At 48.5% G+C, this 26,305-nt stretch overlaps 2 protein-coding genes and 2 long non-coding RNA genes across 4 annotated transcripts; 2 read left to right on the plus strand and 2 right to left on the minus strand.

Annotated features, from left to right (window-relative positions):
• Window positions 1-1,337: 1,337 nt before the first annotated feature.
• On the minus strand, window positions 1,338-2,622 carry LOC135392978 (uncharacterized). The gene is made up of 3 exons (XR_010422350.1): window positions 2,369-2,622; window positions 1,729-2,233; window positions 1,338-1,603 (listed from the first exon to the last, which is right to left on the minus strand). It is a non-coding gene; the product is annotated as an uncharacterized LOC135392978 (long non-coding RNA).
• A 9,958-nt stretch (window positions 2,623-12,580) lies between these two features.
• On the minus strand, window positions 12,581-13,361 carry LOC135392979 (uncharacterized). The gene is made up of 3 exons (XR_010422351.1): window positions 13,233-13,361; window positions 13,080-13,162; window positions 12,581-12,670 (listed from the first exon to the last, which is right to left on the minus strand). It is a non-coding gene; the product is annotated as an uncharacterized LOC135392979 (long non-coding RNA).
• A 2,788-nt stretch (window positions 13,362-16,149) lies between these two features.
• Window positions 16,150-17,028, plus strand: LOC135392324 (uncharacterized). The gene has a single exon (XM_064623039.1). It carries the CDS (start codon window positions 16,150-16,152, stop codon window positions 17,026-17,028), a length of 879 nt encoding a protein of 292 aa, XP_064479109.1.
• A 5,469-nt stretch (window positions 17,029-22,497) lies between these two features.
• Window positions 22,498-25,414, plus strand: LOC135392325 (uncharacterized). Its single transcript, XM_064623040.1, has 4 exons — window positions 22,498-23,012; window positions 23,159-23,995; window positions 24,151-24,597; window positions 24,670-25,414. The coding sequence occupies exons 1-4, from the start codon at window positions 22,498-22,500 to the stop codon at window positions 25,412-25,414; spliced, it is 2,544 nt and encodes an 847-aa protein (XP_064479110.1).
• The last annotated feature ends 891 nt before the right edge of the window (window positions 25,415-26,305 follow it).

The raw sequence follows: 26,305 nt of genomic DNA on the forward strand, positions 1-26,305 counted from the left end.
ACGACGTAAACAATAAACGCGATAACACAGACGGCCTTGCAGATGGCACGGCGGATCGTAGCTCGTAGCAGCGAAGTAGCTGAATGCTTTATTAACGCAGAAACTATGGAAGTGAGCGTCATTTTTAAAATGGCGTTTAGCTGTAAGATAATGTGCGTCAACTTTGTTCTCTACAAAATTAACGCTCACGTGGTAAGGGTTGACCAATACCTGGGAGCCCTGGACTCGAAACCAAAGTTGCTCTTTTTCGCCGTTCGTTGGCAGCACCGTCCATGTTCCGGCAATCTTCAAAATATTTATACGTAAAAAATATGCCGAGAGAAGTAATGTGAAGAGAATTGAGAAGTAATGCTTTCTGTGTCAAACAATGATGTTGTGCATGACAGTGGGCAAAAATATGGGGGTTATTTTTCACTTTTCGGTCCCTTTAACTCCCAGACAGAGACCACACAGACCACCAATCAAGTATTTGTTTTGGTTGCCAGTGTGTTTTCGTTTCGGGGGTTAGGCTCGTTACAGTTCATACATTACACACGGTCATACGAATATTTCTTTGGTCCTATAATGCACTCCTAAATTACGTGCACGACAATACACTTGCATGGATACCAACCCGAAGACTTGGAGGTGAAACAGTATAATAATCTTGTTAAGTCCACTGTTAAAGCCACATCACATGTGAGTACATCTGGTTTCTTTAGGCGCAGGTTCGAAAAGAACAGCTTGCACTGTACAGTGTCGTCAGGTCCTGAAGCTCACTTGAAATGCTGCTCACAAAGCTACGCCGAGTGCAAATATTGAGTGACACATTTGTTTTGCTTTCTGGGCCGATCCCAGGGGCTGCCCTCCGAAAAGGCACAAAGGCATCTTGATAGTTGGAGCATTTACCGCGAAAAGATAGAAAAGGGCGATTCGGTAGCACTGCTTTTTACTTTTGAAGGTCCTACCCGGATGTCTCAAAGTAAAAAAGTAAGAAACATAGACTTCGCATTGCTTGCGAGTTGACATTTCAAGCAATTCGTCGCTTGAGTAGTTGGTGTTTGCTAAATGTAACTAAACTTCAATAGCTCACCCTTTGTTTTGTGTCGGAGGCGAGCAGTCCCAGTAAACAATATATGTCTCAGAAACGTCCACACGATATCCCACTTGGGATTTTGGGATATCCCAGGGACTAGGCTGAATAGCCCATTGACGTCTCTGGGACAGACAGAGGACCCGTATTTCTTCCACATTTGCTGATCCAGGGAAGGTTCCAGGAATGTCTGTCAGGGATAAAATGGACATATAGAGGACATATACAGGACGTATTATTATTATTGTATTTTGTAGCTTTTTTTTGCAATTTTTACTTATTCTACGGAAAATACCACTCTGCAACAGAGAACATCGTACCAACGAACTCTTGTTTATTGAACACAAACCAAGTACAGTGATGTTACATGCACTGTAAGAAACGCTCTTTCTAATAGTACAAAATATGATATTACAACATAAATAGGCTAATTATTAACAATATAGGGTGACACGGATAAGACGCATAATAAGACAATAATGGTCATAATAATAATCACGTGATTGCTACGCCACTTCGCAACCGTCATCCCTGAAAGATAATCAATAACATAGTTAATTCCATCTATTGGGACAGCAGCTCAAACACTGCCATAAATAGGCGTAAAGAACAGACACTCTGCAAAAAGTGGGAACAAATGCAAGACAGTGACTTACCGCAGTTTCTCATGCAGTATAGATGGTTATATGCGGAAGCAGCCTAATCACTGGCAGACCCAAGCGACGTCTTCCGGTTTATGTCTGGCTCTTCAGTGTTGTAGAGACACCAGTAACTTTACACATGTGTGAGGCTATCCATGGTTGTGTGTGGATACTGTAAAACAGTCATGTTTTATTAATCTAGAGTCACATCGCGTCCATGTGATATTTAAGAAAGATAAGCGGTCATGCAAAAAACAAGGAACTTTGAAAAACAGTGCAGTCGAACGTGAAAACATGACTGCTATCCTTTATATGAAAGACAACTGTAGCTGGGCCAAGCTTATCTACTAGCAGGCTGCGCATAGTTAATAGAATTTGCTTCACCATTGCTTTCATCATTCCCAATCAAATCCTGAATCAAAGAGATGTGAAGAATTGGACTTGCACTTTGTAGCTGTACACACACAATCTCACACAGTTCCGCCGTTCGCATGAGTTCGTCAGTGATACGCACCAGACTCTGCAGGTAAAGCAAACTACAGCTGTTTACTTAGATACAAAGCTGTCATTGCTCCACACATCTACAACATGTGATTGTTGAGAAAAAAGAACAACGCACAAATCTTAAGTGAGGCAAAAGGAAGAACGAACTCACCTTAACTGCAAAGCCGGAGAACAAAGGAACGCTAGCTCTCGCACACCACGGCAATCGTTGTTATGCACAACGTAGTTGTTCGACGTACTGGCCAGTACTGCCTGGATGCTCCCGAGATTCCAGTACAAAATACGCATGATGCTGAGGTTCCAAAGACCCTTCCGTGTAACATGTCATATCCTACCGAACCGCTACGACGACGCGCCTCGCCTGTTTGAAACGGCGGTTGGGGAATGTCGATGGCGATGAGGCAGACGTCGTTACGCTTCGGCTCGTGCTTGTTGGGAACTTCATTCTTGTTATATCCCTCAACATACGTGACCGATCATTATAATTCCCGTGGAAAAGGTAAAATATGTTTTTTTTTCTCTCTTTCATTTGTGTATTGACTATGGTGCGATACGTGATGAGTCGTTACAAATATGATTAGAAAAGGTATGGATATGAGGGTATAAACTCAATATTGTTATCATTAGGAAAGAGTGAGAAATTGCCACGTGTGAGAATGCTGGAAATGGCTGTTATCGACACAATAAATCCTTGTAAGGTAAAGAAATGTCATTGTTGTGATATTCGTAGTATATCCACAGAATATTCACTGGGGGATATCTGTGACGTCTCATGGTGGATATACAGCGGACGTTGTGAGGATACGCGTGACATCTGTGACGTGTGAGACCAATTTGGGAGGTCTGTGGGATATTGATGGTTTGCTGGGGTACTCCCGAACCTACGGAGGATCGGATAGCAAGCAATGAACAGTGTCTGATTTTTCTTTGGAAGGGAATTCCAGTACCTTTCGAAGGGGCTCAGTATTTCATACCCCACATCCCCACCAGCAATGGGGTAGAGTATCGCCTCTGGCGATGAACCTCCCCACTCTCCTTCTGAAAATAAAGTTGTTGTTGTTACCTTTCGAAGTGCGTTTCTCGGCCTGTGCTCCGGGCAAGACTTCTTCTTTTTGTTTCTTTTTTGCCTTCTAGATTTCTGTCTGTTTAAATCGGCGCGCTTATTTCCGTTATAGGAAAGGTATTTACGGTACAAATATGGGTAGAGGCGGGCTCTTTCACCGCTACCGCTACTTTTCATAATATGAAAGACGTGGAACACAGCGAAATAAAGCGAAGAGAAGAAAGGACGACGAAGCAGAGCTATTTCCCTGTTATTTCTTTTAGTCGCTCAGGTAGAGTCATCTGACGATCTTCCTCAGTTTCACTTGTTCTAAGCGCAATCGACCATTTAGAAACATAATTTGTGTTATACTGTGAACTTAATTTTTCTAGCTCACATCCGCGAAACTTGTTGCATTCTGCATGATATGAGGTAGGAGGCTGGAGTTTCCGTCACACAATCAGTTGCAATCCTAGTGTGAACGTGTTGATAGCACATTTCAAACTACTTTACGTTAGCTCTGGTTTTGGGATAGTCCATCCTACGTCCACATACTTATATGTAATGTGTTCACAGACTTGAATGGCTGGGTCTCACACCATGCCATGCGCAATGTGATATCAGATTTGTCGTAATGCGTGTGACGACTACAGGTATACCTTGTGCGGGAACGAATCCCAATGAGTTTCAACAGCTAGTACGTCAAGTGGTGGCCTCCAGGGCAAAATGTGCGATAGATTTCGAATGCGGGTGAGTTCTATGTTTTACCCCAGCGAGGTTTCCTTGTCTTGTCACTGTCCCAGCTGTCACAAGGCGGCAGACAAATGAGCTAGGAACGGCGTAGCATGAAAGAAAGAATATACGATCAAGAGTACAACAGAACACGGACGTCGGTCTCCTTTCTCGAACGCTGTTCAATTTAACTTACTAGAGGAATACTTTATTGGGACCAACGTTCATGTTTATTATGCTCTTGATTGTGTAGCTAACTGGAGTTTCTCTGAAACGAGTACTACTCGCTACCCCCTAGTATTTTGACTGTGTGTTGACTTTGACTTCTTGTTGATCAAGTCAACAGGAATTGCTGTTGACATCATGTTTACAGTCCCTTGAACTACCCATAGTACTCCATAGCAGTTGAGTGTACCATGTGTACCCTCTGTGGACAACGTACATAGGTGTCGCTGTTGACAGTTTGTGGACTATCTGTGCACCTATGTAACAAGTACTTACTTCAACCGTTTTTATATATTGATTTTGTATTATTAATTACCGCACTATCGGCCAGTAATGTCCCCAGAGGTTGACCTCTAGGGGGTACCGAGCATTCCCTAAGGTGATGGGGAGAGGTGTCTGTGTATAGAGGCATATTTGTGGGTCTATTCATTGGGAGACAAGCTGTATGGGTAATATCAGCAATTTCAGGGTGTGTTGCAAAAAACCATGTTGGGTATACATCCCTTCTGGGTAGTAGACAGATCCGTGTTATCAGCTGTCTAAACAAAGGGGTATCTGAATGTGAACTTATGATGAGATGTAGTAGCTTGAATGACACTTTGTCACCTGTTAGCTACATATTAGAACTCTAAATACATTTTCGATGGCTTTGAGAAGGCGGTTCCTCGTATTATTTACACATCAGTTCAGTATACAATATGTTTCCAAGTCATACGACCACATGATTATCATGCGCATGCGAGAGGTTTGCTCCACAGTTTGACTCTACGCCTCTGTGCCTCGCCCTCGCCTCGTCACGAAGGAGTCATCGCCATTAGCATCATCGGAATGTCGTTGGAACGGTTACATCATGTTCCAACTGTCTCAGCGTTCGCTCGTCCATTAGTGAACAAGAGAGGATATGATTTTGAGCTGTAAGGGGTAAGCTGTGTGATAGAAGTGTGTGATTAGGCTTCATTTGTGTTCACACCATCACTGTTATGCTGTATCCTTTTGTTCTTCGTTGCGAGCAGCGGCTGGAGTCTTGCGTCCCCTCAAGTAACTGTGCAAGTACTAGTTCGTGGTCGGTGTTGCTTTTGCTAATTTTATTATCGCTTTTGCAGGCCCTACTTTGTTGAAGAGTAAGCTGGGTGAACCAATTTCGTTGTTGCTATGACCATTTTACATATTCTTCTCACTTGCGTTTGTACATTACTAATTTGCGATTGCACACCTTATTTCGGACATATTAAGGGCAACCTCCATAGAGCGCATTTTTGCAACGAAGTTCGCGCGGCAGAGTGCCACGCGCGTTCCGCCGTCAGTTGTTCGCCGGCACCAGCTCCATGCAGCGAAAAACCAGCGGACGGCGTCGGGAAGTCATGCTGTGATGTCACTGTTGCCAGGGTATAAGGTGAAAGCTTAGTGAAATCAATTGCTCGAAAAAGTGCATTTAATGTCACAAATTTTGCAACTAAATCCAACATCTGTCTGAAAAGATGCGCCCATTAACGTACCGAACAGCATATTCACTACTGCGAAAGGAAAACATGTTTCTTGGCAGAGAATGCCTCACGTTCTAACGATGCAGTTGGCGAAACAGCGAGCAGACGACAGCATCCAGTTGCAAGAAGAGGTCGATGACAATGATTCGCGAGAGCAGACGACCACGTGCAGACAATCTGGCGTAGATTCGTAGCGGAAGAGCACTTTGATTGGTTCATCAGCAGTTGACGCTTCCAGAATCGCGGACGCTGACCGAAAATGTCTGGCATGGGCACATCGGCGGCGGACCCTCACATTTTTTACGCCTCGCGCAGGGCGTCCGAGGCTGAGCGAAGTTTGCAGCTTTTTCGCTGTACATTCGCTCCATGGAGTTTGCCCTTTACTCTCCAACACTTGAGAGACGTCGCTTTCGCCGAAATTCAGTAGATTTTGAAGTTCAGCGTTTAGCGTTTCGTCGTGGGTCGCCAGAACAGCATATCATTGACTGTCAATTGTGCGACGCGACACTGCGTCACCGAAAACAGCTTATCAGCCACTGGCGCGGCAGATCTGAGTATCCCTAATTCACTGCGTTATATATGCGTAAATATTTAGATGCTCATTGGTTTCCCAGAACTGTCGTCAGTCTTCCTTCGCGCTGATCGGGTGAGAGTAATTTCACTGAGGCGCGAGCATCTTAACGGTCGGTCGTACAGAAAAGATGAGAATGAAAAACGATGGAGGAGTCGTCATGTCTGTCGGTCCATCCGTGTTCTCTCAGACTACCCCAGTTGTGCTCGCAGAGACTAGCGTGTAGTTTAGAGGGTTTTGAATGCATTAGATTTAAATTTTGGCGAACTGATAATATGAAAACGGAATGGCACATCCAGTTGATCATCAGAACAGCGAAAGACGAACATGGCAGGGAATTAACGATGAACAAACAGGGTATTCCTGCACCTCAACTCTCTCTGATGTCCCGTGCACGTGAATGGCAAGACAAGTTTGGTCACTTTTTGTTATCGAAGGAAGTAATGCAGGTTTATCGCGTTAAGTGTATTATGTACAACTTTTACGAGTCATTCGGTACGTTAGCGGCGTTTCATGGTGTAGTGCGTTCCCGTAACTTGTGCGTTTCGGATATGCCGCTAATCAAATTATGTGTGGTTATGCTAGTTGCCCCTCGTGCACGTCGCAGCCGTTCATTTGTGACGTGTATGCTTTAGTATTCAAGTATGAAATCATGCGCGAACTGCGATTGGCTTTTGAACTGCTCTACGATGTCGAAGCACCTAAAGCTCCAGTGAAGCCCGTTACAAGACGTAGAACTTTTTCGAAGCAGGCGGCGTGGGCAAATAAACTTGCTTGATAATACTTGATTGTCTGCTCTAGGACAACATGATCGTTGCTCTACAGCAAGCGCGGAAGAAAAACGGACAAAGCCGGGGCTGGGGGGACGAGATGATAGACGAGAAACCCCAAGAGAAGGGGAAGGATGATGATGATGATGATTAGGATTTTTCTGGCGCAGTGACTACAAAGGTCACAATGCGCCAAACATGGTTATGAACACAGATGAATTAAGTTATAAGAATAAAGTGAATGAAATTCAACCTAAAAATATACTGATATAATTAAAAGGAGTGTGTGTAAAGTTCTCTTGCGGAAAGTAACTAAAAAGTTATAGGCTCCCAAGCAGGCCTATGTCCCTAAAAAGTTCTCGACATTATCAAAAGAAATGACAGGCTCATCACCCAACAAGAGTGCTGGGTGAAGAGGCGTACAATGCTTGTAGCATTCTGTGAAGTAGCGCTGGCGATGAGGTTCGTGTTGTGGGCACGTGATGAGAATGTGAAGGATGGAGGGTTGCTCGTTACAATTTGTGCACCACGGTGGCTCCTCTCCTCGAAGTAGGTGGCCGTGCGACAAAAATTTATGCCCGATTCTGAGCCTGTGTCTCAGCACCTCCTGGAGACGTTGTTGAATTGCATGTACCTCAAGCCCTAGGTGTGGTTTTATGAGATGAAGCTTGTTTAAAGCTTGTTCATCCCAGAACTGCTGCCATTTTGCGTTAATGGCCTTCTGTAATGTACGTCTGAAGTCATGGAAAGGGGTGTCGAATGGGCTAATTTCTGATGAAAGAGCTGTTGCTGCGGCTCGGTTTGCAAGTTCATTTCCTGGGATACCCACGTGACTGGGCACCCAGCAAAATGTTAAGTTATAACCTCTGTTTATTATCCTACTGGCCAAAGAACGTGCTCTATGGACCAGAAGGTTCTTAGCCCGCTGCGGACTACTCATAGCATGCAGAGAGCTAAGAGAGTCTGTGTAAATTACTCCAGATTTAACATGCATTTGCAATATAAAATTAAGCGCCAAGATGAGTGCATATACTTCAGCAGTAAAAATGGATGCTGCTGGATTTAAACGGTGTGACTGCGTCACCGCTGCAGATACCATGCCGCAGTAAACGCTGTCAGCAGTCTGTAACCCATCTGTGTATATTTCAGTGTGGTCACCAAAGGAATGTTTTAATTCGAAGAACTCTTGCTGAAGGGCTAGGGGCGACGTATCCTTTTTATTGTACTTAGTTAAGGAGTAGTTGAACTGTGGCTGTGATTACCAAGGAGCACCTTCGTCACCCTGTTCTAGGATACAGGAGTCCTGATACAAAAAGTTATAAAACTCTTGATACTGCAAGGCTTGCATGCTAAAAGGCCGTACCACTGATGGTTTGTTTACAAATAGTCGCTGAAGCCGTGTGCCTTGGACACAAGGCATGGCGGGATTCTGACAATGGCTTTTGACTTTAAGACCATAAAGAATAGTAAGGTAAGACCGTCGTCTGTCCAGAGACCACTCATTAGACTCGACGTACAAACTTTCCACTAGTGAGGTGCGGAAAGCTCCAAGTGCTAATCGGAGGCCCTGGTGGTGTACTGGGTCAATTAACCTGAGGACTGTCGTACGAGCAGAACTGTAAACGATACAACCACAGTCCATCTTCGACCGAATTACTGATGCATATATTTTGTGGAGGGTTGTTCTGTCTGCTCCCCAAGACTTGTGAGTGATAACTTTCATGAGACTTAAAGACTTTATGCATTTTGCTTTTAGTTGCTTGATGTGCGGCAAAAACGTAAGCTTTCTATCAAATACCATTCCCAAAAATTTGTGTTCTTCTCGGACAGCAATGTTCTCACCATTCATGTAAAGTGTAGGGTTCGGAAATAGTCCCTTTTTTCTCGTGAACAGAACACTGATAGTCTTTTCTGAGGAGAACTTGAATCCGTTCTGGTCTGCCGATTTAGCCAGTCTGTTTATCGCCAGTTGTAGTTGAGGAGTATGAAATTTGAATGTCATCAACGTACAACGAATACGATATAGACGGGGGAATTGCAGTGGCTATGGAGTTCATTTTCACAATGAATAATGTCACACTGAGCACGGAGCCCCGAGGAACTCCATTCTCAAGAAGAAATGGTTGTGATAGAGTGCTGCCCAGTTGGACCCTGAAAGTTCGATCTTGGAGAAAGTTAATGATACAGCGTAAAAGCCGGCCCCGTATCCCTAAAAGGTATAGATCCCAGATGATCCCATACCTCCAAGCGGTATCGTATGCCTTTTCTAAATCGAAGAATATAGAGGCACAGTGACTCCACCTGACAAACGCTTCTCGGATTGTGGTTTCCAAACGAACAAGATGGTCTGTCGTTGAAGGTGCAGCTCGGAATCCACATTGGTACTTATCAAGACAGTTATTGCATTCAAAATAATACACTAGTCGGTTGTTCACCATTCTTTCGAATGTTTTGCCCAAACAGCTGGTGAGGGCAATGGGCCGGTAGCTGCTGCGATTTGATGCTTCTTTGCGAGGTTTGAGAAGTGGAATTACAGTTGCTACCTTCCATGCTGTTGGCATCTGCCCCTTATCCCAGACTTTGTTGAAGAAGTTTAGAAGACAACCTTTGGATTCCTCTGATACGTGGGTGACCATTGAATAGGTGACCCTGTCTGGACCAGGAGCACTGACCTTCACTGAGGACATTGCTCGCTGGAGCTCTACCATAGTTGATGATGATGATTGGGAGTTTTGTGGCGCAGCGACAACTAGTATCATAATGCGCCAAAACTCTGGTGTTATTTAAAACAAATTTAACTTAAAAATAGAGTGATTTGTTTAAAATCCAAAGGAATCGAAAGGTGTTGGTTCGATAGGTGTGTAAATCACCATATAAAATGAGATAACTAAGATATTACAATTCATTCACGATGCCTATATCTCTTAAAAATAGGAAAACGTCCTCGAAAGGGATGACAGCCTAATCCCCTAGTAATAATGCGGGATGAAGGGGGATACAGTACTTGTAGAAGATATGAAAATGACGTTGGCGATGTGTCATAAAAGAAGGGCAACTAATGAGTACATGCAAAATGGAAAGGTCTGAGCCACAGTGTGCACACTCAGGTGCTTCCTCTCCTCGTAAAAGGTACCCATGGGTCAAATGTGTGTGACCCAATCTTAACCGACTTGACAAAATCTCGTGTAGCCGGTTTTTAAATACTTGAACTGGGGCTCCAATTTGAGGTTTAACTGTGTGCAATTTGTTATCTTTTTGGCCAGACCAGAAAGCTTGCCACTTCCTGCGGATGACCCTTTTCAAATCCAGCAGTAGATCAGGGAGAGGGATTTCAAAAGAAGTGTTGTCATAACCATGGGCAGCGAGAGCCGCACGGTCAGCCCTCTCGTTGCCGCTTATACCGACATGCACTGTAAGAAAATATTCCGTTTCAAAACAGGACCGAATGCTGCTATCCGTTGATGCCAGCCAATTCCCCGTAGTCTTCCGTTACGGCTCTGATGGTAGACGGCGAATGTATAGGAATGCACCCGTAACTGAGAAAAACGGTGTTGAGTCTGTTGTGAACTGCCAACGGCTACCACTCAGTAAATAGTACATCATCACGGCTGAAGTGCCGTTTGGGCAAGGTACTGCTATATATCAGTAAGTATAGGAAACTGTACTCGTGATGTGCCTCTTCATTACGGCAGCAATTCACTAATTATAATGACGGGGCCCAGTGCAGTAATGAAACGATGATTCCGCTTTAAAACAGGGATAAATGCTGTCGACCATGATGCTAGCTGGTTTCCTGTTGTTTTCCTTTACAGTCCTTATGATCAATGCAAGGTGTCCAGAGATTTTGTTTCATTGTTAATTGTTCAATTCTCATGTTTTGTGTGTCCAGAGAGGATAGCTTTTCAATAATAACCCTTTATTTTGGAAATTACTGAAAAGACTACAAATAACTTGTGCATGACTTTGGTGGCGGAACATTTGACCGCTTTGTATCACATGAGCTGAAAAGAAAAGAAAGTATTACTGAGCCTCCTTAGTCATAATACTTCCACAACAAATTAAATTATTTGATGAATAAAGAAATGTAATACGCTCGTAGGAAGCATTTACAACTTACATGTTCCCACTTCTTGCTATATTCATCTGCGGCCCTCATTGCCTCACGCATTTATGTATGTAGCCCTCTTGATTTTTTTATGCCTGCTGGCTCCCTTCGTTCTCAATGATACCAACCAGGTGCCTAAAGTCACAACCGATTAATAAAATTTCCGTATGAGTATTCAAAATAATTGCATGAAATATTCTTAGTTTCACAAGGTGTAATGATCAGGATAATCACTCCATTTCTCTACCAACTATTCCAAATAAGTTTATGAAGAACACTACACGTCCACCACTGCAAGTGGCACAACAAATTTCTGAGCACATAGATAGGATTTTTTTTTCATCCGTGAAACATGCTTATAAGCATAGTTCAGCATGCCAGAGACACCACCATATGTGAAGCATATGAATGTCTCTGAAAGGTTAGCAGTTGATATGGCCTCTGCTATACGTATGTGTTACATCGCCTGCTGTATTTACTGCAGTATGTATCGTACCAGCCGACTAAATATGTAGTATAATATAAGGAGGGTTCTTGCAAGACAGGCCCGCAGATAATCTAAGCTAGAGCACCATCTAAACTTCCAAACCAGTTTTTTGTTACTCTACTACACCACGTGACTTTCAAAATGCTATATTTTACCAGTATGTGATGTGCTCTCCTACAACATTTCAATGCATGTCACAAATTTTTTTTATATCTGCTGTACTCTATCCATTTCTTAGCGACAATAAATAGGGACACTCGGTTAGAACAGAATGGGAAAGACGAGCGACCTTGTCTTTCCAATTCTGTTCTAACCGAGTGTCCTTATTTATTGTCGCTAAGAAATAAAGTTCTACCAACCGGCCCTACTTTTTCTGTTGATACTCTATCCAGGTAAGCCATGCAAAGAGCAAATATACCTGTGAATAAATATCAGGAGTCCTTCCCACCTTCAATGGATATGCAGGGCCATGACGCTGCCATGCGTGCCACTTCCTGTCGTTGAGAGGGAAGCAGAACATTGTCTGCTTCCAATGCATCAAGTACTGTCTTGCTGAGGCTCTCCCAAGGGTAATAAATTCGTGAGAGCAGAGGTATTTGTGGGATTGGTGAAGGTGCACTCACACATGTTGACTGATCTAAACAGGAAAGCAAAACAAAAAATGGCACTCAAAGCCCCAAGCAAGACGGCAAAGTGGCATCTGGAGATGTATGCACTATACCTTGTTTCCATAGTCCATTTTTAACAATGAAAATGTCATCGAGGCATTTCTCAGCACCAGCAACCATAGAGCGAAGTGATAACTCATCTATTAAATACACCTAGAAAGAAATAACTGGTGTTAGAAAGATTTTTAGAACAACAATGCAATTGAAGCTCATACGAGCGTTATAAACGTTACAACAAAAGTGGCATACCTGTATGTTGCCCTCCCGACAAATTCCATGACCCACAGCAACTCTGATTAGCTCCTCAAGACATGTTACTGACACAAAGGTTTTCGTTTTGTGATCTCTACTCCTGATCTTCAGAAACGTCTAGTAAACAAGAAAGAAAGAGAAAAAGAAGCAGCATTGAGCAAGCTCTGAAAACCACACACATATAGCAACAACTGTAGCATGCACAGGGAAAGATATGTACCTCTCATATGGAACTTTCTGTGTCAGAAAACGAAGTTATTAAGCAAAACCGGAAGTAGCGTATATATTTTGCAAAAATTTGATTGAACAGACTATATATACCTCCATATAATCATGGCTGAGCAGCGATATTCTGAGGGAGACAACAACAGAGTTTATTACTTCATAAGCTGAATATGGATGACTGTCCATTAACTCTGAGGGTCGCACACAACAATATACACTTGTCTCCGAGATTCAAGATGGTATAGCCTGAGGTCTGGTAGAGAACTTGATGTGTTATGCGAAGAAGAAAAATTGGCATCACCTCAGGGCCAGTTTCCACAAAGATGTGTACCGGTTTCCCATAGCGCAGGTTGTACTCGTCTCTGGAGACCACAAGATAGTGTCCTGTTGTATGTTGAGTCCCAAGAATTGTCCCAAGATTGTCGAAGCACACAAGAAGGGACTGTCAACTCACAGTGCACGATGCATCTGTGATGAGGTGATGTTTTCAGCGTGCAATATCTGCTTCTTCACTGTCCACACGGCTGGCTGCAAGAAGCCACAGAACAAAACTTTCAAGACAATACTTTTTGTGTTGAATGTGTTGGCATTTCGTCAGGATGGCTCATGGAGGAATTGGTTCTATAGTTCTTGGAAGCAGCATTACGTCCCTCTATGGTACAAGGAACAGCACTTGCAAAATCTTCATGTGATAGCAGATGGTCGAAAAGAGCTCGACGAGAAGAAAATTTCTGCAGCAACAAAGTGCACCCGTATATCACCTACCAAGAGAGTGCAAAAAAGGGATCCATTTATAAACAGCCTTCAGCTGTGCGAGCATGAAACCGTTACTGGTGAAAATTTTGACGCCGCTAAGACTAGTGAAAGGTACATTTGTTTGGAAACACTGTGAAATGTGACCTCTTTGATGAATTGCGAACTGTAGAGGATCGGAATTTTGCAAACAGGAGGCCTTCCTATAGTGCAAATGCAACAGATTTCAATGGAAAGTATAACAGGCCATATCGGAATGATATCCACTTTGGAGATTGGGACACTTTCAGGTGAACATTCCACAGCAGAGGAAGTCCGTTTACTCCAGCTCCAAGGGGGGGAAATAGAGTCACAACATTTATCAATTTTTTGTGCGAGATCACAGCAAAACACAAATTATTTCAGTAGCCTCCCCCTGCACGAGTGAACGTTAGGCAACTCTTTACGTTTCTACTCATGATCTACACACAGTGACACACACAGACACTGCTTTCCTGCTGTTGCACACCGTTGCTGAGACGCGTATGCAACGAAACAATTTTTGCAACCATGCTTACAAGTGGTGCTCGTATTTGACTTGGTATAGTGGTGGAACAACAAAACAGGTTGTAAACTCACCTTTGTTTTGCGGGGGTACAGTCGGCCAAAGACCAAACACTAGATCCACTTCCAAACACTTAAAACTTCACGGAGCGTCTCATGCGTCTACGAGGAAAGAATTTCGCGGGCTTCCAGTTAGCGGCTCAGGTGACAATGCTGTATTGCTCCGCGCTGCGCACTCGCTGTCGGCGAGACGCCGGCGTCCTTGAGCCTGCCACATTCATCCGAGCAAAAAGTTAGGCCCGAATATTGCGATATCACTGTTGGATCGTTCAAAAACGGTAAATATGTGCTTCGCTGAAGACATGAATCGTCTTCCATATTTCTGCTAGCATAATCGTGACGTGGTCTGAACAAAATGTTTCATTTTCAGCGATATTGCTCTACTCATTCCTGGAAAAGACGACGGATAGCGACGGTTCATGTACCGCTACGGAATTGGAGCAGCAATGAAGAAGAGAAGCTCTGGTTCCGTGGGCGACGTTCCGTAAATTTACGGTCTTTTTTAACAGTGTGGCTGGGTACCCAACAAAGTTTCAAACTGTACCCTTTCTCATATATGACAGTTGCTAAATGCTGCGCACGTCGAACTAAAAGATTTTTGTGTGGCTTGATGTTAGAAATGGCATGTTTGGAACTCAGTGAGTCTGTGTATATAACAGACGACGTTATCCGTATTTCTAGAATATGATTTAGTGCAACAATAATCGCATACATTTCTGCGCTGAAAATTGTCAGAACACTATTCAAAGAATGCGATTTTGTACATGTTCCTGAAATCATGGCGCACGATACTCCTGTACTAGTTTTTGAGGCATCCGTGTAAATATCAGTGTGTTCAAAGAAGCCTTCCTTGAGGGTCTCAAATTCTTGCTGTATTTCCACAGGAGGCCTCTCATGTTTGTTAAATTTGGTTAGCGAAGTATCATGTGCCACGGGTGTCCGCCAAAGAGGGAGCATTTGTGGGGGCTGTAGCGGGGGTAGATTGTAGCTCTGCGTAAAAGTATAGTGCTCTATATTTTGTTGGAGCCGAATACTGTATACAGGAATGGCATTCGGTTTGTTCATGAATAGGCGTTCGGAACATGTACCCTCCACACAGGGCAGCGCAGGATGCTGAGGGTAACCTTAACCTTTAATTGTGACAATCTCTCAAGCGTTCGACCAATTCAGAATTTCCTGAAAGCCATTGAAAGGACCATGGTATTGAAAAAGGTGCGTGACCCCTTCGGGCGACTCTTAGCTGAGTACAAAGAGATTAAGTCACGAGGCAATTGCGTTAGTGTTCCCTCTGTTTTCCCCCTTTCCACCCATCAGGAGGTTATTGGGAGTGTGGGCTGTCATTAAAGGGGTTGCTGTGTCTGAGAACGTGTCGTGTTGTCTTTTTTCTGTTCCGTGTCTCCGGTTTTTTATCGTCGTTTTACAATATACCAGCTCACCTGCACCCTTGCACTTCTACCATCGTAATAGAGCTCGCGCACGGCTTCAGAAACAAAATACATAACGGAGTTCTAACTACATAAATGAAAAGACATTCACATTTTTATACGGTCGGAAGAGTCGAAGGACAAGAGGAAATTCACCACGGTGCGTAGACTCAAACTGACTCATTTATCATTTCTTATTTGATTTATTTCTTTTATGTTTGAGCATGAATTATTTCCCTATGTATGCGCAATGTTGACAATTTCAAAAATAGTGTGTTCAAGACACAGAAACCAAACAAAGATAAAGGAGTGCATTAATTATTTGAATTCCCCGTAATTGTAGTGGAACATTGAAGTTGCAGCAGCCGACGGAAATGGTGACGGAAACGCGAAGAAAGCGGGGTGTAGCAGCCGACGGAAATGGACGACGAGCGCAGCCATGGACGTTTCGTCACAACGCGTATCTCGCGCATGATTTCTATTGAGCGCGCGTACCATCGATTCTCTCAGTTGTTGGCCTGGCTGCCACATTAAACACTTCGTATTCAGCCTTGTCTGCTGGTCCTTCTGTACCCGGACGTTGCAGCGTACATGGCACAGCCACCAGCCCCTACCACTTCCTCCGCCTCCGATGATGCCTCAGTGCCGTCGTCAATCCAGCACTACGCCATGCGGCTGCCGCCCTTCTGGAGCCACAATCCGGGCGTATGGTTCCTACAGGTGGAATGTCAGTTCGCTCTCGGGGGCATAACATCACATCTGACCAAATTTCGCCATGTGGTGAGCGTACTGCCGCAAGACGTTGCCGCCCAAGTGGTCGACATCCTTCCCACGCCACCCGCCGCCAACCAGTACGACGCGCTCAAGACCGCTGTCCTCGAGCGAACCACGGCTTCGGAACGCAAGCGCTTCCAAGAGCTCCTGTCTTCCGAAGATCTTGGCGACCGCCGTCCGTCTGAACTATTGCGACACATGCAGGGGCTGCTTGGCGAGCGAGCCCTTTCCTTCGATGCCAGCCTCCTCAAACAACTCTTCCTGCAGCGCTTACCAACAACCGTGCAGATGATCCTAGCGTCTGCGTCGACTCTGCCGTTGCAAGAGTTTGCGGATCTTGCAGACAAGATCTTGGAGGTTTCCCATCCGTCCATCTCAGCCATGACCGCCGCACCGCCCTTGCCTTCAGCTGTTTCCCCCGCGGGGTCTTCACCATCAGCCCAAGTCCGGCTAACTTCTCCGCCCGGGGACTCCGTAGCCCAACTGCGCGAAGATTTTGGACGCCTCTCCGCCATGGTAGCGTCTGTCCTGTCATCGCGTGCGCCTTCCAACACAGACCCCGTTTCGCCCAGGCGTCGCCGACGCGATCGTCCGCGCTCCGCGTCTCGCTCCCCCAGTCGACGCCGTTCACCTCGTCGGCCTCTGCAAGACGAGCCCATCGGCCCTTGCTGGTACCACCAGCGGTACGGCTCCTAGGCCCGTCGGTGCACGCTACCCTGTACTTGGACGGAAAACTTGTCCGGGGACCGTTAGCGGCTGCAACTGTCTCCACCACGCCTAGCAGCCGACTATTCTACGTTGTTGACCGGCCCTCAAAGACGCGCTTCCTCGTTGACACCGGTGCCGAAGTGAGCGTGCTCCCCGCTTCAGGAACTGACAAGCGTCGTCCAGCCATGTTCCATCTTACGGCTGTCAACAACACCGGCATTCCCGTCTTCCGACAGCTATCTGCCACCCTCGATCTGGGCCTTCGCAGAACGTTCCCGTGGCTTTTCCTTGTGGCCGGTGTCCGCCAAGCCATCCTGGGCGCCTACTTCTTACACCATTTCGGCTTATCTGTGGACGTCGCTCGCAAGCGCCTGATAGATACCTCCACCCATCTGTCAGTTCAGGCTCGCTCCGTTCATTGTGCGAGCCTTCTCTGCGGCATCTCCATTTCTGCCCTCCACTCGCCATACGCTGCCGTCCTCATGGACTTCCCTAGTCTCACGCAACCACCAGATTGGTCGCGCCCAGTCGCACACGATGTCGTGCACCACATACAGACCACCGGAGCACCCGTTTTCGCCCGAGCACGTCAGCTAGCTCCGGAGAAGCTCAAGATTGCAAAAGCGGAATTTGAGCACATGCTGTCCATCGGTGTAGCCAGACCTTCCTCCAGCAATTGGTCCTCCGCTTTGCACATGGTGCCCAAAACAACCGGCGACTGGCGCCACTGCGGTGATTACCGTGCGCTTAACCTTGTTACTGTGCCTGCCCGTTACCCGCTCCCGCGGTTGCAAGACTTCACGGTCAACCTCCACGGCACTACTCTCTACAGTAAAATCGACATGATGAAAGCATATCACCAGATCCCCGTCGCCCCTGAAGACATCAAGAAAACAGCAATCACGACTCCGTTTGGGCTGTACGAGTTTCCGCGGATGCCATTTGGTCTCCGCAACGCGGCCCAAACGTTTCAACGTTTTATAGACAGCGTAATCAGGGGCCCCCCCTTCGTCTTCGCGTACATTGACGACTTGCTTGTGGCCAGCTCGTCTCCAGACGAGCATGAACATCATCTCCGTCTGCTCTTCTCACGCCTGGCCGCTCACGGCATTGTTGTCAATGTTCAAAAATGCGAATTCGGCGTGTCATCCACAGAGTTCCTTGGGCACAAAGTCTCCCCCGAGGGCATAACACCGCTTCCCTCCAAGGTCGAGGCTATCTCCAACTTTCCCCAGACCCAATCCATCCGGCAACTTCGGCGCTTCCTCGGCCTCATCAACTTCTACCGGCGCTTCATTCCGCAGTGCGCCGAAACCCTCCGCCCCCTTGAAGCTCTTCTCACTCAGTCGAGCCGAGCTGCGAAGAAGTTGATGTGGAATTCTGACGCCGAACCGAGCTTCCTCAAGATCAAGGCCGACCTCGCCGCTTGCTCTCTACTTTGCCATCCCCGGCACGGCGCGCCGACTACACTCATGGTTGACGCCTCTGGTACAGCTGTCGGCGCGGTGCTGCAGCAGCAGATTGGCACAGCATGGCGCACCATAGCCTTCTTCTCCAAAGCCCCCAAACCTACCGAGCAGCGCTACATCACTTTTGGCCGAGAGTTGCTGGCCGCCTACCTCGCGGTCAGGCGTTACCGTTTCTTCCTGGAAGGTCGCGCTTTCTCCATCCTATCTGACCTCCGACTGTGTGTCGACTGTGACCTACGCTTTCCACTCTGCCAGCAGCCGGTATTCCCCAAGGGAGATTCGTCAGCTCGCCTATCTTGCTGAAATGTGCACAGATATCAGGCATGTACCGGGGGAAGGAAACGCTCCAGCCGACGCCTTAAGTCGAGTTGCTGCCCTTTCTACCGCCACGCAGCGCTTTTCTCACGAAGCCCTCGCTTCTGCCCAACTCCACGATGAAGAGCTGAAGCGCTTGCGCACAGCTAACACCACCTCCCTCAAGCTGCAAGACCTCCCCATTCCCGGCACTTCCGTTACCATCTGTTGCGACACGTCGACTCTAGGCCAACCACCTAGGCCTTTCGTCCCTGTCACGTGTCGCCGGGCCGTCTTCTCTTCTATCCACGACTTGGCGCACCCTGGCATCCGGGCAACTCAGAAGCTTGTTGCGGACCGCTTCGTGTGGCCTTCGATCAACCAAGACGTCCGCGCCTGGGTTCGCTCCTGTCACCGCTGCCAGCGAGCGAAGGTCCACCGCCACACCTCCTCCCCCCTCGGGAAGTTCCAGCCTCCTGACGCGCGTTTCGACAACGTCCATCTTGATATAGTGGGCCCTCTCCCACCATCTGATGGCTGCCGCTATATCCTAACCGCTGTCGACCGCTTCACGCGTTGGCCCGAGGCCACGCCCATGGCAGACGCCACCGCCGAGACAGTCACCAACACCTTCGTCGCTTCATGGGTCTCTCGGTTCGGCGTGCCTTCCCAGGTCACTACGGACCGGGGCCCACAGTTCGAGAACCGTTTATTCAAGGGCCTCACCGACATCCTCGGGACAACTCGCGTCCGAACGACATCCTATCACCCTGCATCCAACGGCCTCGTAGAGCGCCTTCATCGCCACTTGAAGGCCGCCCTCGTCACCCACGAAGATAGGGCACACTGGGTACACCGCCTGCCTTTGGTGCTCCTCGGCATCAGCGCAGCCGTCAAGACCGACATCGGGTGCAGTGCGGCTGACCTTGTGTATGGCTGTGCTCTGCGTCTTCCAGCCGATTTCTTCGTGCTGCCCTCTCCCGACCCGTCCCCATCCCTCTACCTGGACCGCCTTCATCAGTTTTTCGACACACTCCGACCCGTTGCAACCCGCGCTTCCTCCTCCCGCCGTGCTCACGTCTCCCAAGACCTGTCATCCGCAACGCACGTCTTCGTGCGCACGGACGCCGTGCGGAAGTCGCTCACGCCGCCCTATTCCGGTCCACATCCCGTCCTCGGCCGCCAGGGCAAGAACTTACGCATCTCTATCAACGGCCGCGAGGACGTGGTTGCCGTCGACAGATTGAAGCCAGCCTACATGGACCTTGCCAGTGTCGACTCCTACACCACTGATTACTCAGCCTGGAACGGCTTCCCTCCAACGCTTGGTGTCCCGGCATCAGCCAACTCTTCCCCTTCATGCCCGAAGCCCATCGAGAAACACGTCACGTGGGCCGACAGCTTGAAGCTGCCACTAGCGGGGGGGCCATGTAGCAGCCGACGGAAATGGACGACGAGCGCCGCCATGGACGTTTCGTCACGACGCGTATCTCGCGCATGATTTCTATTGAGCGCGCGTACCATCGATTCTCTCAGTTGTTGGCCTGGCTGCCACATTAAACACTTCGCATTCAGCCTTGTTTGCTGGTCCTTCTGTACCCTACAAAGTCACTTGACATCCGAGCTCTCTAACTGTGCTGAAGAGTCTTTGACATCTTCCGTATCTTCCGTTTTGTCTCACCTTACACAATACGCCAACAGTGAGTCTCGAGCAATGGTTCAATCCCCGTGCAGCTTTCACTTGTCTGCTCAGACATTTCTGCTCAAATCTTGCAGTGAAATTTGCCAAAAAACTGTACAACCATAGTTCTTTCGGACGTCGTGGAAAGGACAGGTGATGAACTGAACGCTGTACAGGCGACAAAGCTTTTTATGGAGTTGGAGTCTAAGCTCCGCCAGCTTCGACTTCGCCACGCGAATGTCCCGGAGACTAGTAAGTGATGCTGCTAAGTGTGAACAAACATTGGGATTGAAATATAGTGCTTCTCGGTTACAAATGCATAGTCATGAAGACGCGGCGCAGTGACCAGTGTTTTCATTTGAAGAGGTCGTCGACCATCATGACTTCTTCGTGTTGTGGTCAACACTATGGGCTCCGAACCGCATCGACACTGACACTGAACATTGCGCTTACCATATCTTACTGATACCAGGAGCGCAACATCTCCACTAGCACAATAACATAGACACCAAAGTAAAGTCAGTAGAGTTCATCTGCTCGCGATCTGTCGGAAACCCCAAAACACATGGCCAAATAAGCGTTTTCTTTTTTTGTTATTGGTCATACGCAGCATACCCCAACAGTGGTACATGGAATACACCTCCAACTGCCAGGAGTGTATTTAGTCGTATCGTATATATGCTTCACATACAGGCACAAAACTATTCACTAAGTAACGACACCTCAGCACAATCGGAACAGAAACCGCAACGGCGTGCTAGCCACCTCAACCCGCGCCGTCACGGCAACACAGATGCCCACACCTTCTACCCTGCCCGCAGTCTCGCTTTATTCAAAACGTACCAGACAAATCATGTAAGAACGAAAGTGAATGTCAAACGCAAATAAATAGTAGCAGCGTCTCAGTTCGTAAGTCCAGACGATTCCGGAGCTAGCAGACGATTCTGGCGGGGAGCGGACGCTTCCAGCAGCCAATGAAGTACTGGCCACCTGACGTTCCCACACGCCAGACTCGGCTTGGGGAAGACTGTCGCCGCGGAGCGCATTCTTGCAAACTAATTTTCTCAGGAAATTCGCGCTTTTCAACGCAAATACTTTGCGTGACAGTTTATGAAGCGAATATATGTGAAATTATGAAAAAAATATATGTTCCAAATGATTTCCATGCTCCTTTAAATCGGAAATTCATTTGACATTAATCATGAGTCACAGGATGACAGCAGGATATGTGCACGATGTATGGTTTTATTGTCTTAACGGGCATCTCAAATATACATAGAAAAACATCTGGGTATCGTTCGTTGTGAGGGGTGTATCCTATTCACCATCACCTTACCATCTGAAAATGAAGTTGTACCATTCGGAGGTGGTACTCGACTCTAGGCTACGTGTGCGAGCCAAAAGAGCGGCTCAGCGCTTCCGCTAGAGGCAGCCAAATCGCTTACTGTATTTACGCGAGGACGAGAAGGAAGTAAATTTTGCTCTTGCAACAGTGGACAATGGTAAAAAGTAACTATGTACTATTTATTACCATTAGTTAGATACTAGTCACTAATACACTTGGAAGAGCGCTCCGTATTTGGTTTGCAATCCATATGGGGAGTCTGGGTGTTCTTACGATTCTCTAGAGCTCTCTAATGTCAGCAAACGTGTAGCGCCACCAGCCGAAGACGAAGCTGATGCGCCACCAGCAGCATATCGCAAGGCGCGAGCTTTAAAATTCTTCAAGGGGTTTGGCCGCCATGAGGCTATCCAGTCTGGCTTTGACGGCCATACAATAAACAGCCTTCTCCGCTATCGTTTTTGGGAATCTCCACTTAGGCTTTCCCACACTGGTGACCCGAACCACAACTGGTGACCGGGACAATGAACTACCGCCGTCAGCCTCAACATGCTTGGTGACGCAGGGGCCAGCACCGCATCTGGCCAGCACTCTACCACCATGAACTACGTCGCTGTCCGTTTGCCCCCTTCTGGCACGAGAACCCATGCATCTGGTTCATCCAAGCTGAGATGCAATTTCAGCTCTCCGACATTTCCTCAGAGTTCACCAAGTACCGGCACATTGTTGCAGCGCTACCACCGGAAATTGCTATCGAAGTTGCCGACGTGCTCCAAGCCCCACCGCAAGAGAACCATTTCACCAACCTCAAGTCTGCAATCCTCGATCGTACCACCCTCACTGGGCGTAAGCGGCTACAACAATTGCTCAATGCGGAGGAGCTCGGTGACCGCCGACCGTCCCAGCTGCAACGGTCCATGGAATCTTTGCTCGGCGATCGTGCCCCAACATTCGACGCCCAGATGCTCCGGGAGCTGTTTTTGCAATGCCTTCCCACGCAAGCTCAGATGATTTTGACCGCAGCGTCAAGTCTTCCCCTTGATGATCTTGCTCAGCAAGCCGACGAAATCATGGAAGTAGTAGGCCCAGGTGTCGCGTCACTCTCGCAGCCTTCATCCGACCCTTCGGAATCCGGCGATTCTGACCGTTGTCGCCAAGACCCCGTGCACGCACACCTTGATTCCTTGTCAGCCGATATTTCCCACCTCCGCGAGTGCATCGACGGTCTTTCTGCTGACCGTACAATCCGCCGTCAACATTCCCCGCACCGCCGCCGCTTCCGAGGACGAACTTCTCGCACCCGCCGCCGCTAGTCTTCTCCGCGCTCCACAGATTCCTCAGTTCCTTGGTGTTGGTACCACCATCGTCTCGGAGCTCGTGCGGAGAAGTGCACTCGCCCTTGCGGCTGGTCGGGAAACTCGGCAGGGGAGCACTTACGGCGACCAGCAGTCTCCCGGGGTCTTCCATCAGTCGCCTGTTCTACGTTACTGGCCCTGTGTCCAAGATGCTCTTCTTGCTCGATACCGGTGCCGAGGTCAGTGTGCTGCCTACTTCCCCATCTGATAGGCGCCGTCCGGCTCTGTTCCATCTCACCGCAGTCAGCCGCACCACCATTACAGTCTTCCGACCGCAAATCCTCAACCTTAATCTCGGACTGCGCCGAAGCTTCTCTTGGCTGTTCTTAGTTGCAGGCGTCGGACAAGCTATTCTGGGAGCAGATTTCCTCCACCACTTCGGTGTCGCGGTCAACGTTCTACACAAGCGACTTCTCGACTCGACAACAAACCTTTCCATCTTTGTCAAGAGTGCCCCATCGCCTCCCGTCGTGGCCTCCACTTCTACCTTTCCTGCGATGACGTCGCCTTATGCCTCCATCCTGAGGGAGTTCCCTTCCCTCACTCAGCCGCCGAATTGGTCAAGGCCTGTCGCTCATGATGTGGTCTATCACATCTGCACCACTGGACCACCAGTATTCGCACGACCACGACGGCTAGCGCCCGAGAAACTCAAAATCGCACGCACCGAGTTTGAGCACATGCTCGCCATCGGCGTCGCACGGCCCTCTTCGAGTGATTGGTCATCTCCATTACACATGGTGCCAAAGAAAACCGGAGACTGGCGCCCATGTGGCGATTATCGAGCACTTAACATCGCCACAGTTCCCGACCGGTACCCTCTACCACGGTTGCATTCGGCCTTTTTGAATTCCAACGGATGCCTTTCGGGTTGCAAAACGCGGCGCAGACGTTTCAGCGATTTATCGATTCAGTCACAAGAGGCCTTCCTTTCGTCTTTGCCTACATTGACGATATTCTTGTCGCAAGCTCGACCCCCGAGGAGCACGAAGACCGCCTCCGCCAACTCTTCACTCGCCGGGACGCCCATGACATTGTCATAAACGTTCAGAAGTGCGAGTTTGGCGTTGAGTTCACTGAATTCCTCGGCCACATGGTCTCTCGCACCAAAATCGCAGCTCTCGCCACCCTCGCCACCAAGGTTGCTGCCATTAACAGTTTACCCCAGCCCCAATCCATCCGGCAGCTGCGCAGGTTCCTCAGCCTGGTAAACTTCTACAGGAGATTCATCCCGCATTGTGCCACGATCCTCTGTCCCCTGGAGTCGCTACTCAGTCACCGGGAGACCCGCTCCAACCCTCTTCCTTTGACGGTAGAAGCCGAGGCTGCGTTTTCCCAAGTCAAGACCGCCCTTTCTGCACAGACGCTCAATTTCCATCCCAAACATGAGGCTCCAACTACCCTTATGGTAGATGCGTCCGTCGAGGCGGTTGGAGCAGCTCTGCAGCAGAAGCTCAACGGCGTCTGACACCCAATCTCCTTTTTCAGCAAGGCTCTCAACCCCACGGAACAGAAATACAGTACCTTCGGACGGGAGCTGTTAGCCGCCTATCTTGCAGTCCGGCACTTTCGACACTTCTTGGAAGGCCGCGACTTCACTATCCTGACGGACCACAACCCGCTCATCTACACTTTGCGATCTGCCAGTAGCCATTATTCTCCCCGCCAGATTCGCCATCTATTTTTCCTGGCAGAGTTCTGCACGGATATACAGTACGTGCGCGGTAACAAGAACGGCCCCGCAGACGCCCTCAGCCGCACCGCTCCCCTGTCTGCTCCGCCAACATCCATTTGTCCCGAAGCTCTAGCTGTCGCGCAGACCGCGGACCAAGAACTTCCTCTACTCCGCACCAACCATTCAACCTCTCTGCAGCTTGAAGATTTTCCTCTGCCAGCCACGGGCTTAAGCCTCTGCTGCGACACTTCTACCGGCCGTTCTAGACCGTTCGTCCCATCGGCGCTCCGCCGCGCAGTTTTTGCCGACCTTCACGACCTATCTCATCCTGGCGCCAGAGCGTGTCAGAAGCTCATAGCGGAACGTTATGTCTGGCCTTCAATGAACGAAGACATCCGTTCCCGGGTCAGAGCCTGCCTCGCATGCCAGCGATGCAAAATACAGCGGCATACCGTCACCCGCTCAGAAAGTTTGCCCTGCCCAACGCCCGTTTCGACTCTCTTCATATGGACATCGTCGGCCCCCTGCCTCCATCCGACGGGTTCCGGTACCTGCTAACCATCGTCGATCGGTATACCCGATGGCCCGAGGCCACGCCTATCAGGGACACCACCGCTGAGACCGTTGCCTCCACTTTCCTTTCCACATGGATTTCCCGTTTTGGAGTGCCGTCTCGTATATTTCCGGACAGGGGCCCGCAGTTCGAAAGCAGACTATTCACGGCTTTCACGAACGTGCTTGGCACATCTCCCATCAGAACAACATCTTATCATCCCGCTTCGAATGGCCTGATCGAAAGGCTCCACCGTCATCTGAAAGCCGCCTTGATGGCCCGTGATAACCGCTCTCACTGGACAGCTGTTTTGCCAGTCGTGCTTCTGGGCATCCGTGCCGCCTACAAACCGGACCTCAGCTGCAGCTCGGCCCAGCTCGTCTACGGCTGCGCCTTGCGCCTCCCTGCTGAGTTCCTCACCCCACAAGAAAGAGAAATCCAGCGTCCCGCTCTGCACCATGCCTTCGATAACCTCCACCCAGTTGCCACGCGTGCAAACTCTTCAGCTCAGGCCTACATTCCGCAGGAGTTACCCACCGCCACCCACGTTTTACTACGCTCAGACGCCATCAAGAAATCTCTTTCCCCCCCCCCCCCCCTCCCTACTCCGGCCATTATCCTGTACTCCAGAAATCGGACAAGACCTTCCGTATAGCCATCAACGGCAGGCAAGATACGGTCTGCGTCGATAGGCTGAAACCTGCCTTTTTGGAGAACCCTAACCTCGTCGCTCCCCTGCCCATCGCCTGTCTACGCAGTTTCCACCAGCTCCACCAAGCGCGTCACCTGGGCCGATCGCTCCTCGCGGTTTCCAGCGGGGGGGCCCTGTAGCGCCACCAGCCGAAGACGAAGTTGATGCGCCACCAGCAGCATATCGCGAGGCGCGAGCTTTAAAA

Source organism: Ornithodoros turicata, chromosome 4 (assembly GCF_037126465.1).
Source record: "Ornithodoros turicata isolate Travis chromosome 4, ASM3712646v1, whole genome shotgun sequence".
Taxonomy (NCBI): Eukaryota; Metazoa; Arthropoda; class Arachnida; order Ixodida; family Argasidae; genus Ornithodoros; species Ornithodoros turicata.